The sequence below is a fragment of the Chanos chanos genome, chromosome 5 (genome assembly GCF_902362185.1).
Source record: "Chanos chanos chromosome 5, fChaCha1.1, whole genome shotgun sequence".
In the NCBI taxonomy this organism is placed as follows: domain Eukaryota; kingdom Metazoa; phylum Chordata; class Actinopteri; order Gonorynchiformes; family Chanidae; genus Chanos; species Chanos chanos.
In genome coordinates this window covers 45158785-45173997 of record NC_044499.1, presented here as the reverse complement: position 1 = coordinate 45173997, position 15213 = coordinate 45158785, and the positions used below count along the sequence as shown (strand labels likewise).

Sequence of the window (15213 nt, the reverse complement as noted above, 5' to 3'; positions counted from 1 at the left end):
GTACAGGCAGGGATTAAATGAGAACACGTTGATCATTCATTCTAAAAACTTTCAAGGATTGTAATAGCAATAGTAAACATTTATTTGCAGTGGCCTGAATATATGCACACATATGAGCATACATATTAGAACCTGAGCTGAGATTAACTCACTTTTCCCCTGGCTGTCTCTTCCGTCTGATCCCTTTTACGGGGAGCATTAACAGAGGTGTCACCCTAGCAGCTCTAGGAACCGTACTGTAGTAAAGTCATTTAAAATGTGGAGACTTCACAGTGGATTCTGTTATTGGATTAAAGCTCTTTATCGATTTTCCATCTTGTTAAAGTTTTGGGGGGGGGGGGTACATTACATAAGACTGAAGGTGGTTTCTCTGTATGTTGGTCAGTTAGAGATTACAGCACTGTTTTTAGAAAGGGAGAGGGGAACTGAGGGAATATCGTGTCACGACTCAAGGTTTGTGACCCATTTGGTTCAACGTCTGTACCAATTTAACGTTAAACGAAATAGATATGACAAAGTCCCAGAATGTTTATCGCGATCAACAGTTCTTTTGAATGTTTTTTTGGACATTAAATTGTTTCCTTGGGTTCATGTACACTGATTTAGTTCAAATAACATCAAGGGACTTTGACCTGACCGAAAAGTCATTTGTCTGTGACAAACATAAGGTTCCCTTTACAGAGTGGATTGGCAGCTTGATTTATACACGTGGGGGTATTAAAAGATTAAATCTGTGAATCCCAGAGCTGGCTCACAATAAAATCCAAGCCATCTAATCTTCTCATTGTGCCATATAAACTTTAACTGACTCTCTGTCTTTCTCACTGCCTCCCTAAAGTGAACTGAAGTCGTACGTTATATCTTCTCTTGTGCATTTTAGTTTACTTTTGTTTCCTCACCCACACCGTATAGGTTTAATTTTAATATCTGGTTAACATAATATGCTAGATTTAAAAAACAAAATGACATTCTACATCAAATAAACATTATGCATAATTCATTGAAATTAAATGACATATTTTAAAAACTATACTCCATAAGCATAAGTATCATTGAATATTTTCGATGAAACAGTCTGTTGTTTGGTCATATTCTTTAACAGTCAGGATATAATTTGGTTTGGTTTGCACCATCACCAAACGATAAATATAACCATCAGCAAAACATTCTTTCAGCCAATGGGATAACTCCTCACCATTTCTGAATCATTGTACTTAAAGAGAAAGTAGAAAAGTATTTTATCTCATAATTAATCAAAAATATATCTATATATATATATAAATATTTTACTCTGCAAATTGTATCTGTCATCAGTTTTGTGTCCACTAAACGCGATTAATTACATGTCTGTTGGAGGGTTCTGAAATTAAGTAACTGGCGCCATCTCTCCCTCAAAAAAACTGGGATTTTTGTTCTGGGCCATGAATTTAGTCTTTGTGAAAAAGTAACTGTGAGAAGCAGACATTGTTTAAAAGAAGTTTTGTTTCTGAGGGGTGCTGTTTATTTTTATTTTTGGACAGTCGTCATCATCGTTGTATTATAATTGTCTTGCCGAATCAAGTAGAACATTTGCACTCTCCAAGCATTACATCTAAAATAGATCATTATCTGCTGAGATATTTCACCAGCTATGAACATAACTGGAATCATTTTCTTGGCTTAAAATCCAAAACCATTTGAACTGATAGCATCTGAACTAAGTTTAGAGTCATAAATCTGTGGTGGTTCTGCTCTGATTGAGTGAGCACACAAGAATATAAGTACATTATGTTGTCTCTTTGGCCTGAGGCCAGATTGTCACGTGCCCTCAAGGTATCCTGACTCAACAAGTTTTTTCATAAAAAGCTAAGTGAATACATTGATTTAATTTAACAGTGCCATTCTTTGGTTATTACATGTTTCAGTCTTTTTTCACTCAATACAGCAAATAAAATGTACAGTAAAAAAAAATGGAGCTGTAGTTACTTTGCTGACTGCCAAATATCTTGGATCAAAATACCCCTATTGGTGAATAACCAAAGCCAAATCAAACCAACTATTTTTTTCAACCATCAAGATACTACAGTCCATAAAACATTTTTACGTGTGTGGATTTTCAACCACAGTGTTGTTTTATTTAAGCATATTGCTTCCATAACGATTTCAGTGTGCTGTTAACTATCTCATTGTCTCTGTTAAGCAGTTTACAAAACTACTGATACAATATCGTCAAGAGAAAAGAGACATGTGTCAAAAACATGACATCAAATTGTGCCTAATTATATTCAAGTGGTGCTGGTCTATTGCTGTTGTTCCTCTAACACTTTCCCATATTAAGTACAGGAGAGAAGGACAAGTCCTTCCACCCATAACCTGCGGTGAACTGTTCACTGTGAAAGTGTGAAAATGGGGGAGGGTGTTGGGATTTGATCAGGGTGTTGTAGCTCTGGTTTGGAGCGCCTCTCTCACCTCCTCCCAGGTGGATGCCAGCTGGCTGTTGCCTTGGGGTAGGCTGTCAGACTGCAGTTAAAATATGGTGCAGGTTTTGGATTTGCCTCCCTCCGTGGGCTCACCCTCTGCATACAGAAAGAGGGCAAAGGTCAACACAAAACAGCTTTTACAGGACTTTGTTCGCTTCAGTGTTGAGAGCCTACTACTGTATTTATAGGAAAGTTCACGGTACACTTTTGGGTAATACAGTTGGCTATTTGCTAAAAATGAATTAGGCCAACAGAGGAACTTGTACGATATCTTAACAAAACACCAACATGACACATTCATTAAAGAAGACTAACAGAACGAGACTTAGATACTGTTCGATACAAAGATACCTTTCTTTGTCTCTGCTTCCTCTAGCTTTTTCTTCTCATCCTCAATGGCCTTCATCTTAGCAGCATGAACATCTGCAAGCTCTTGCCAGTGGACTCTGTTGTTGTTCAGACCATCAAACATGGGGGTGATCTCCTTGTGAAACCTGGAGAATTCCTGTACACAAGAGGGGCCTCAGTTATGTCAAGTCCATACAAGCCCAGACTATCAGTGATGGTCAATCATTTTGAAGTATCGGAACATTCTTACAAACATTCCTTTGGGAGAGGTCAATAAGTGTCATGTTCTGCTCTGTTGCTTCCAACACAGACAATGCCTTGCCAATGGATCCAGTTACATTATGTGATAACACATTTCGAATGTTGTGATATGAGAGTTCGATCCTACCGTGACAAAAACTCAAGCTGAATGACTATAAGATTGTGTTGTAGCGTATGCATACAATCTAAAGCATGTGCTGCACTCTCAGTGATGTAATTACCTTGTATACAAATGAGCACACGAAATCAATGAAACCGCACTGCATCTTGGGAAGTTCATCTGCTTTGTTTCTGTCCATCATAGGCTACGGGGATGAAACATGAATCAGGTCTTACAACGTCTATTGTTGAAAATGTGATGAATTTGTCAAAAATGATCTACAAAATGAATACATTGAGCATAAAGATTCTGTGTTCAAATCATAGATCTAATGAGCTCATGATCTTACAATTATGAGTTAGTAAATTTTATATGAACGATATATTTGCTGTAATTTTCATGATGTAACTGCTAAGAGCAAAAATATTTTGAATATTTACAATAGGCTGTTGATCAAGCACTGTTCTCTCCAGGTCACCTTGTTCCCAGAATTCAGCTGCCACCATAAGAGCCACCTTAAAGAGAGATGTGAGTTCAAACTTAACAAATCTGTCTCAATGCTGTTTTCTCTGTGTTGACATTCTATCATGAGAAATCATCTCCAAAGACATTACAGAGTTCCTCAATAATGACACATCCTAAAGTCTCCCATAATGCAACACTCACCTTGCTTTGGACTTCCCATGGCTTTGTAATGGCAGACAAGTCACATCCTGTCATCATCATTGCCCTGTTTAGAACGAGGAAGCAGTGTTAACAAAAATGTAAAAAATCCTTTTTTAAACTGTACATAAAGCTCCATTAGAAATAAGAGAAAAAGGTGAAATAAAGCACATTTACATGACAATTTCCTTCCTAATGGGGTTATTGGCCACGTAGCCTGTTGCTTCTTTTTCATCTGTCATTCCTTCGGTAGCATCCACAATCTTCTGGAACATCGTTCTTTTTCTGTCAGGGGAAGTCGATATGAAAATCAGTACATTTTGTTTTAAAAGGATTCTTCAAAGGACTGATATACGGCCTGAGAGAACGAAACAATAAATCCTACTTGAAGTATAAGGCCAGATCAGTGGCGATAATGCAGACATCATGCAAGTGTTGCACAGTCTCAAACTGACGTTTCTGAAGGCTCTGGAAAATGTTCAGGTCCTGAAGGGGATAAAAGCAGAGTTTAAATAAACCACTCAAATGTAACCTGTAAGTTAATAACTGGATTAGCACCACAAACTGGTCTTTTAAAAAACTAGCTATAGTCTACAAACCTCCTCTCCCATGAGATTCTTGCTGTATTCAAGATGGTGCCTTTCCAGAATGGATGACCCATGAAGTTTAGCCAAAGGTGATGCGCTCCTACAGAGTGTATTTGGACAAGTAAATCATCAGAGAAGTACAAGAGCTTTTCAGGATGCTAATTTATTTTAATGAGCATGAAAGACACGATGAGAGTGATATCATTTTGGTTATGATGTTCTAATTACATAATGTCCATACTTTGTTTGGTACAGGTTGTTAGTCCCCCTGTGGTCAATATCATGGCAAAATGCAGCAGCCACCATTGCAAAGGCATCAAGATCAGAGTAGTATCTTCTCAGTTTCCCAGTCTAGCAAAAGCAAAGAGGAAAAAACTATACTGTACTGTTCATTCATCATTCATTAGCTATGCCTCCATATTTTCTTCATTGCTAACAATTTTAGCACACATTAAACTAAGTTCTCTTAACTTTCTACTTGCTGATAAAACACTGTGACTTTGACACTTTTGAATAGTCATGACTGTGAGGAGAATATTTTCATAAGAGGGTGGGGTGACATTGTTATATCTGAATCACAAAAAGTTCAGATTCACCTGCAATAGACAGAACATGGTCTGGCCCACATTGAAACCATGTCTCCAGTTGTGGTAAGTGATGTCTCGGTATCCTTTCCTGACCGTGTACATCCAACGAGTCAGGACCTGGTGTGAAGTAATGGAAAATATTGTCAAATAAAACTGATAATACATTATCATTAAACAATCTAAAGGCATAATATGAGATAGTTACTCTCTGCTCTGATGAAAAATACAACACTAAAACTAAATGAGACCAGGGAGAGTGAGGTGCAGTAGATCTTATTCATCAAAATTGCTTATTACTTGTTTCATCTCACCTCTGGGGGCACTTTAAACTTCTCCACCACACCAAGTTCAAAGAAGCAGCGAAGACCACACTTAATGAGATCAAACTCTGACAGAGGGAAGTCACTGAAGTGGAACTCCAAAAGTTCCACATCTTTGGCCTCAGGGATATTTGCTCGCTATAAAAAAAGGTGTATGAATAAGTGCATGAGAGGATGTAGACAAAGTAACCTTTAAAGATAATAATAGAGAAGTATCAAGCATCCATACAGTATGTAATCATAGCTGAAAGTACTACTCGGTCTAAGGATGAAAACCAAAATGGTCCAACACACTTCTCTAATGCTGACCAACACCATGTTCCTTCCTAAACAGCACACTGAGTCAAACCTTGTGAGGGAGCTACAGTGTTCCATTCTCAGGTTTATGTTTTATCAGATCACTATCTCTCTTCCAAGCTGAATCAGGTTTAGCTGTGTGTTCTGTAGCATTTTAACGTCATACCAAGAGTTTATACATCTCCTTCTGATCGCAGTCCTCCGGACCTTGGCCAAACTTCTCCTGTGTGTTCTGCAAGGGAAAAAAAAAGAATACACACAACATTATATATTGTTCCTTTAATAAATCCACATGCCTTCATCGAATCATGAATCATCATTCAGTGATCGCTCACCAGGATGCTTTGGACTTCAGCAGGGGTGGCTCTGGTTTGGTATATGACCATCTCCTGTGCTATTTCTTTCCTCCATTCCATCCTGTTCAGCTTGTCATATGTGTCACAATTCAGCACTGACCATCCCAGAAACTGTGTGAGGGCCTGTAATTATTCAGTAATGAGTATTGAAAAACTGAAGATGACACATAGATTGGAGAAGTAAATGGAAAAACAGCGCTGGAAGAGAACGGCTTTTTTTGGGGGTTTTTTCAGACTCACTTCAGTAATCTGTTCATCCGGCTCATCAAATGGTTTACCGTCTTTTCTGTTAAAGAAGGTGGCAACACCTACAATTTCTTCCTTTTTATTGACAATGGGAAGTGACAAGACGTTCTTGATTATGAAGCCAGTCTCATCAACAGCTTCTTTCTGTGAATGGTTAAAAAAAACTGCGTTAGTAATTTAAAGAATGAATGATACATCACAAACAGCCAAAAGATCTCAAGAATCTTATGAAGTTAGATATTTGTCACTCACTATGCAATTAAAAAATATTGTATAATCTCAACTAAAAACAATTTGTTCATGCTTTTGAATGCAATCACTTGTGTCCAGCTTACATCCTGAAGGACAGCAGGTTACATTATGGATGGTTTTTTTTATGTAAGTATAAATGAATGTCATTAATGACTACATCTCAGAAAATTAACCTGGAATGTGAAGTAGTCATCAGCAGCAACATTCATCATGTTACAAATCTGTTGGCAGAAAACAAACAAATTAGTCTTTGCTAGTTGTCAGTAAACAGAGAAGAATCTATTTATGAAGCATAAAATAATGCTAAGATATTATTAGACTGTCGTCATTCAGTGTGTACTTAATCACTCTTTAATTCTGTAGTCACAACCTACTGACAGAGTTTACAATGAGCTCACTATTTATTTACCATTTTAATCTGTTTGTTCCTAAATTAGTAGCAATCTATTTAAATGTCAGGAGGCCTATCCAAACTTCAGCTTCATTAAATCAGTTTAATTCATTTATCCAATCACTTACAAAGCCATTCTCGGCCACATAGGTCGGAAGACCGCTTACAAGGGCCCAGTGGTCTGCAGGTGGAGTCCTGTAAACAAATTACATACACACACAGGATGGGTACAAAAGCACTGCCTTTATTGCAAGCTCTAATTGAGCATTTTCAGTGATACTGCAGAATCAGGCTTTAGTGAGTGATACTCACGGTATGACTTTGATTTCCTCTTTGCCTTCTAAGAGATAATCAATGATTTTGTAAAAATTCACTTCCTACAAATAAAAAAAGAATCGTATGAATTTTACATGTGTTGATAGATAGATAGATAGATAGATAGATAGATAGATAGATAGATAGATAGATAGATAGATAGATAGATAGATAGATAGATAGATAGATAGACAGATAGATAGATTGGTTGGTTGGCTGGTTGATTGATTGATTGATTGTGGCCCATAACAACAAAGGAGGCTATTGCCCGCATGTATAAAATACAGCCACAATTGAGATTATGTAGGATTTAAATGTGCTTTAGGTTAACCCAAAGTTTGAAACGAAAAACGTTCCAATGATGAATCAGTCTGTCAGAGATGAAGAACCGCTCTGATAATATTAAATGTTTAACCTGATATGACATAATATTTTTTGCAATGTGTTGATTTAACAAAATACACACTCAAAACTATGTTGCAGATTGTTTGTTTTTTCCTACTAAATTTTGTCAATATTACAAAACATTTTACAGACTCACTAGAGTTTAGGTTCATTGGTATATTCCAATCTTATTTGTTATAAGGAAATGAAAATGGGTCGAGTTTCAAGACTGGGCGAATGGCTCAAGCAGGACATTGGAGCAGTAAATCAACTTACCCTCCCATCAGGTGTCTTGGGCCCCTTGTAGGGCTCAACTTCTCCCAGTTTAACTGGCCACTCATCGTAGAATTCCTAAGAAAGCAAGCAACAGAGAACAGCAATTAATCAAGAGTCACAGTATTCCCTAGACAATCCCCAAATACCACCCTGGTGTAGAAAGAGAGCCATTCAGAGAGGCAGACACGAACCTTCTCTTTGGTCATGTCCAAAAGCCCCACAGAGTATCTCTCACAGTTGAGGTAGATTCTCACTGTGTAAAGAGCTTTGTGAAACTGTCGCTCAATATCTGTAAGTTCTTCAAACACTTTGCTTGCTGACCACAGAAGAACCTACAGTAACAAATGAGAGAAAATTTTGTGTTTATATTCATAACCAACTTTTTGCTCAGAGTCAAACAGAACATAGTGGAAGGTCTGTTGTATAACACTGGGCTATTACCTGACTCCTTCTGGACTCTACATTCCACATGTATGAGGTGTGGTGTTGCAGTGCAATGACTGAAGCAAACGTGAGGTATTTGTTGAAGAGCTAAGGAGAAAACACAAACCTCTGGTTAAAGCTCATTGGTCTGAGTAATACATTTTAGGTAACACTATCTGTGAATGAGATGTCTCAAATGTCTATTAGATGTTATTGAAAATGAGTTATCATTTCATCACAGCTATCAAAAAAGGGCTTTCCCAAAGGTACTGACCACGGGGATATTTCTCAATACAGTGGATAAAGTCTAACAGTAAAGAAACAAATATATTTGATGACTTTTACACTGTCGAGACAGTCACTGGATGCAAAATAACACTGATTGAAAACACAGTGTTGAGTGATTAGATAACCATGCATCCAAACTTACATCCTCATCTTCTTTTGAGAATGAATCTGCCCCAACTTTGTTCAGTGCCATGATGATACCCAGAGGATCCTTCCCATTCATAATTGGAGCTGCTAACATGTTCTTTGTTGTGTACCCTGTCTGCTTATCAACAAAGTCACTGAAGCGGTTGTTCTAGAAAAAAAAAAAAAAAAGAGTGTACAGTTTACGAGTAAAGGTTAGAAGTGTAAGATAGAGAAGCACTGATAAAAACAGCGAGATTCCCACATGAAATCAGTCATTTATGGGTTTTTAAGCCAAACTGCAATTTGCAGCTGAAGTGACTATTTTGTTGCTGAAGTATAATTCGCATTTTTCCGTACCAAATGGTTCAAATTATAAGAGGTTGACACAGGAATCACAGAAATAAAACAAAACTTATATAATGAACCCTTTGCAAACATATGCTTATTCCTCTAATGTACTGTAGCTCATTTCCCAATTTAAGTAAACTTTCTCTTATAAAGACCACAGAAGAATCTATTACGGCTATTAAACAACAAGATACAAAAATCTGACTTGAAAACGTGATATGGGTGTATGCATTCTTTTATACCTTCTTGGTATTGAGCTCTAAAATTTGCCAGTTAGTTTTTTAATCTTTTCTTCTGGGGCTGTAGCAGGGGTTTTCTCTTAATCCTTGTTTCATTCAGAATGTTGAGCAGGTCACTGTGTTTTTAACGATTTTATGTACTGAGAGAGAAATTAAGCCTGAAACGTCTAGGCTTAGCCCAGAAAGAGCAGTAATATTTGAGGTGTTTAGTGGTTTTTGGTAAATGACACAGTCTTTGTTGGTCTCTTGCAACATATGTTGGCATAGAATGTGAGAGTTACCACCCAAGACTGATAACTCTTAAACTGGATTAAAAGCTGTTACTTTCAGATAGTCTACTCAAGCAAGCGATTGTCTTACTGTACACCATTATCAGTTATCAGTGATAGCATGATCAAAATTCAAGCATAACTAGAGTGAAAATATTCCAGCCACAAACATACATTAGAGACCTATAGAATTCAGTGCTGTCTCACAAAGTAGGATTGATACATTCACAGAGGCTCCATTTCACCGCTCACTGCTCAGTGTGTTTGTGACAAATAAAGTCAGTTTAGTTTAGTGGGTCTTTTTTAAGCATCTGCCATTTTAGCTTAATAGATTTTAGGAGTATTCCTGCTTGTTTATTTGTGATTTTTTTTTTAAAGCTGGTGATTATACTCTCAAAAAGTTAGCATATTAAAAGCTTGGTCGATATGTCCATCTAAACATTTACCATAAAAACAGCATAACAGATTTTAGGGGTGTAACCAACTGAGTCTGTGCATTTCTGTGGCACCCTATCAAGAGCTCATTGATCATGATGAACCTAAGATCTTTTCTAAGCTCTCAGTCAATTGGTCTAATCATGGACGAAGGTCATTTATCGCAATGAACCTAAGATCTTTTCTAAGCTGTCAGTCAGTTGACCTAATCATGGACAAAGGGTCTTCCTGTAGATCATTCTGACTGAATGTGGGTGCAGCTCTCATAATGGTACAGGTCTGAGCTAATCAGTGATCCACAGCTCCTCTCAGTGTTACCACACGACACAATTAAAGAGGTGTCAGTGGACTTAAAGAAATATATGTTTACAGGTAGTTAGACGTTTATGTAAGACGTGGCAATTTGGACTGTTTTTCATAATTCTCGCTGGAATACACAAAAGAGGAAATATCATTGAGTATACTTAAGTTCGCAGGTCAGACATGAGGTTTTGAAGATTTTGGAATCCTATCCACTTCTGGGGGTCTGTCCCTAATATGGTACAGGGCATGTTTTTGTCCATATGAAGAATTTGCTCCGTTAATTGCCCTAATTCAATTAATATTCAGTCCAAAAATCATGTGAATTTCATCTGCAGACATCTACTGTCTTTTCAATGACAAACCAAATTAAATTATATTTATTCATTTATTTTAAGTTTTGTTTGTTTGTTTTTAACATTTTTTAGCTATAGAGTCCTCACTCTATACATACAACAGTGGTCTTTTAATTTCTGCTTGGTGGAAATACCAGTATTTTTGGTATGTTTAATATACTGTACATATATTTCGATGCAAATAATTCACATAGAATAACAGTGCATCCAATTCGATGTCATGTCATATTCAGAAAAATGCAGTCAGAATTTTGAGTTACCACTGAAAATTGAAATTCAGATTTACTTAGGGGAGTTTATACCCTTTATTTCAAATACAAACTAATACGATCTCATTAGACAAATTACTATAACTATAAACATATAAACAACACACCGCAAAGATGTAACAAAGCTTACAGGTCATGGCACAGTGATACCAGGGTATCATCCTCTTATCAATACAATACCAAATTATTTAGGAAAGCATTACCTTATAGTTTATGTAAAGCTTAACCCTCCACAAAAAAAGATAATTAGGCTAACTACTTTGTATGGTACGTGAAAGAATTACCTGTCTACGTAAAAGAATTACCTGTCTATGTGAAACAACACTCATCTACAAGAAGTGCATGAAGATCACGTAAGGATCTAGCGATGGAAAACAAAACGGGAACAACAGAGATTTTACTGGATCCATATGCCACTCACCTGTTTAACATCCGGAACGTTAACTCCCTTTTTGCTGGTGGCAATTTGCCCAATTATGCCCATATCAGTTGGAAAAACAATCTCAGCTGATGGGTTGACCAGGTTTGACTCATATTTGGATGTAGGAGTGACATCAAAAAGACAAGTGGCCAACTCAGGGATGCCGTTTCTGGACCTTAACAAGAAGTAGCTGCACCGGTCGGCGTTCAAGAGGAGACATATTCTCTGTAGTACTTTGTGCATGGCCTTCTCCATAACGGTTTGTGATTGCATTTCCTTGACCATGTCAAAAATGATGGCAGACTCCTGGATCTGGGACACATCTTTGTAAGATGCTGTATCTTTGATCTCTAAATTTTCAGCAAAGGCAGCTGCAAGAACCTCAGCTCGCACTTTCTTGTCAAAATACTCTTTGGCGAATTGGGGATTATTCTCCAAGTATTTCTCCACGCTATCCTTGTCTGCCATTGTGTATTCGATGAGTTTTTCACGTTCCTCTCACAGATGCATTACTTGTAGAAAATTCAGACAAGAAGAGAATCACCTGGTGCTCAGTGGTCCTCTCTAGCACCCAGGTGCATCATCCACTCTTGTGCTGTACTCAACAATACTGAACACAGAAGGCTTTTGGTCTCCCCAACAAGCTGGCAGAATGCAGTGGCTTACAGGCTGAAGGGATCAGAGTGACCGCTAATTAAAGTGACGTCATGACATTAAACCCCTAAGCTTTCTTAACCCGCAAATCCTAACACTGATCATTTTATATTGGACAATCCAATCAAAGGTAAAGTCCCTTGTTTTCTCCTGTGTGAATACTGCACAGAAAGTGTCACAACATGACATAACATTTGACACATCAGTATGAGCAATTCTAAAGTGCAGAGAAGACTGCGAAAAAAAAAAACCCAAACCTTACTTTCAGCTGGAATCTGGATGCGCAGACACATTCATATGCCCTTGCCTTTGTCTTCTGTTATGTGTACTTCCTTGCGTTTTCCGGTGTCTTCTCACAACTGTGGCTTTCTACTTAAGTTTTGGAGCACTTTTCTTTTGACAATTTAATGTCTAAATAAGCACTCACACAAAGAAAAGATGAAGACATTTTTTGTTTCGTTCTGAAAATTCAAAATGACAATGAAATGTATAAACCTTCATTTATGTGTTTCCAAAGGTATCTTCTCTGAACCTACTAAAAGGTTCTATTGGATTAGACTTGTCCTCAAACAACTTGCAAATGAAATCATTGGTCCAGTCTGGCATTAAGCCCAGGATGACAAGGGAACTTCTGAGAAAAACAGCTATAATTATCTTTGTACACTGTCTATAGAGATGTGGGCACCCAAAATCTATTTTCATGAATAGGATTAGGACTAATTCAGTAGAACTAGATGTAAAATTGGTTGTTCAGACTTTTCTCTCTTTTCAAGAACAAAGGTCTGCACTAAAGTCAGACAGCGAGTTAAAATAAATTGCTTGGAACACTCGAAACTGATTACCTGGATGGCACTAATCGTGTCCGCTGTCCAAAAAGGAAAGGAGTGGGTACAATAGATTGGGCTTATGTTTTAAGCTCACTGGGCAAGTCTAACAAAAGAATGCTGCGTATAATAAAATAAATAAATAAATAAAAATCATGAGACAGGTCCAAGGCGTGGAGACACATCGCATTTTTATTTAAGTAATAAATCCTGAGCATAGCCTTCTTAAGCATCGCGAAAAGCATCATGAACCAAAGAGCAACAAGTTTCACATCTTCATTTAGAGATGAAAAGCCATTAAAGACCTTGCCAGGATGTATTTTGTGAGAGGATGGTCATTACGAAGATGTAGCTAGAAATACCTACAAGAATGTACTACTAGAGAACAGAGGGTATATCTGAGGTAATGTATAATTGTTCAGTTTTAAAAATGCTTTTGCTGATATCTCAGAGCTGGAGGAGAACTGACAATACCTCTGTATCTCTAGGGTGATTCTTGATTCTCTGAGCAGGAGCATGTGGTAAGCTCTGTCCTCACAGTACCTGTTGCCATGGCTGTCTTAGGATTCCATCATCATCATCTCCACGTAGGCATGAAAGGGCGGAGCTTGTTTAAGCTTGATCAGGCTTTCGTTGGCATCAAAGCCTTATGACACGTGTAATCTGTTTGGGATTTGCAGTGCATACTATGGTTTACAACTTTTGTTCTTTTAAATTGTATTCAATACATGTTTTTCCATTTGGAACGATAATGGAGTAACACTGACATACAGAAGAAAAGATCAAATTATCTACAAGGTTTACTTAGGAATTATATATACTGTCATAGGAAATGGAGTTTAACAATTACCCATTCCATCTCTGATCAACTGCATGAGTTCAAACAATAAACTCTCCACAAGCTTAAGATGACCTGCATCTCAGTAAATAAGAACAGATCTTTTAAGGAAAAAGGGGATCACGAGAATCACTGCAGCTACTACTAATTACTATTTTTGTACAAGCATTTTATTTTCTAAAGAAAAGAGCACTCGTAGCTTCATGAGTTTTAAGCCAAAAAAGAGAAAAGAATGTAAACATGTAAGTTTAATAAAATGTAAATGTAAAACACGTAATACATTAAAATTAATTGGAATGACAAAGACAAATAAATGTAATACAGATTAAAACAAAACAACAGTAAGAACACTGAAATGATCTAATTTAATAAAACATAATGAGCAAAAGCACAAAATAATGTTTAATAAAAGTTGGGTGTGAACATTTCAATAAAATACAAGACTAGAAAGTATATTTTGTGCAGTTTGTCAAGGTAGTTCATATAAATGACTTGAGGAATATGTGCTAAATATATGAATATGTCTAAGACTTCCAAATCTTGGATGCAAAAATACAGAGGGCTGTACTCCACATTTTGTGTGTTTGGCTTGGGGTACACTATACAATCCAGTGCTGCATGGTTTACGATTATAGTACACAGCATGGCACATAATCAGCCAGGCACTTGTGGTTTATTGGGGAAATGCTTGAAAAGCTTGAACATCTTTCTTCAGTTAAAAAAAAAAAAAAAAAGACTTTTTCTACTTGAAGCAAACATTCTCACAAAATTATTGACCAGAGTATGAATTGTAACCCAAAGACTTTTTTTGTTTTGATGTCAAGGAGAATTATATAAATTTCACCATTTTAGTGAGAGTGAGTGGCTTATTGTTGGTCCGCTGCAAAAACTAACATGAACCTCTTGCAGCTCCTGAGAAAAACCTAGGGATTTGCAAATTCAGTATGGTCTTCTACATACCTAGGAAGGTACAAAATAATGAAACAAAGTTGCCCCTTCCAAAACTCTGCATTTAAACACTTTGCATTGTTCCAGTCTGTTGACACATGCAGCCAGAGCAAATGTGATTAAACGTATGCTGACTTTCTAAGTTTGGAATTAGTTCACCTTTTCATTTAAACAACATCTAACCCAGACATGTTTGACTGAAGAGTATCGTTGTCTTCATTGCTCAATGATGAATTTGATGGCTCTCTCAAAAGTTGGTTTACTTTGAGGCATAAACTTTTAGTTTTTACTGACATACTCTCATGTACATGACAACGCATGATGGTGTAGCTCTTTCTGTAGCTCAGTATCCTCTTTTTTTTTTTTTTTTTTCCTCAGTGTTAAATAACACTCAAGCATCTACAAACTATATGTCATTCCAGGTGTTTTTTTGGCATTACAAAGACTCTTTCATAATCCAACTGCAACCTTAAGCAAAACACAGTCAGGGAGTCACTGAGGTCAAATCTGCAGAACACTCCTGGACACATGAGACCCTAGCATTATGTAAAATTCTTGTCCAATGGGAGAGATGCTGAAACGATCTGTTTGGCGTCTCTCTGGGGTGGGTTGCGAAATGTTGCATGGGGCAGG

General features: G+C 37.2%; 1 protein-coding gene across 1 annotated transcript; it reads right to left on the bottom strand.

Moving 5' to 3' along the window:
* Positions 1-2505: 2505 nt before the first annotated feature.
* Positions 2506-11784, bottom strand: pde6c (phosphodiesterase 6C, cGMP-specific, cone, alpha prime). Its single transcript, XM_030775317.1, has 22 exons — positions 11317-11784; positions 8696-8848; positions 8284-8373; positions 8034-8174; positions 7843-7917; positions 7180-7244; positions 6996-7062; positions 6650-6697; positions 6219-6368; positions 5958-6101; positions 5789-5854; positions 5317-5463; positions 5015-5122; positions 4660-4769; positions 4431-4518; positions 4217-4317; positions 4009-4116; positions 3835-3898; positions 3609-3683; positions 3290-3373; positions 2811-2964; positions 2506-2555 (listed from the first exon to the last, which is right to left on the bottom strand). The coding sequence occupies exons 1-22, from the start codon at positions 11782-11784 to the stop codon at positions 2506-2508; spliced, it is 2556 nt and encodes an 851-aa protein (XP_030631177.1).
* Positions 11785-15213: the final 3429 nt, after the last annotated feature.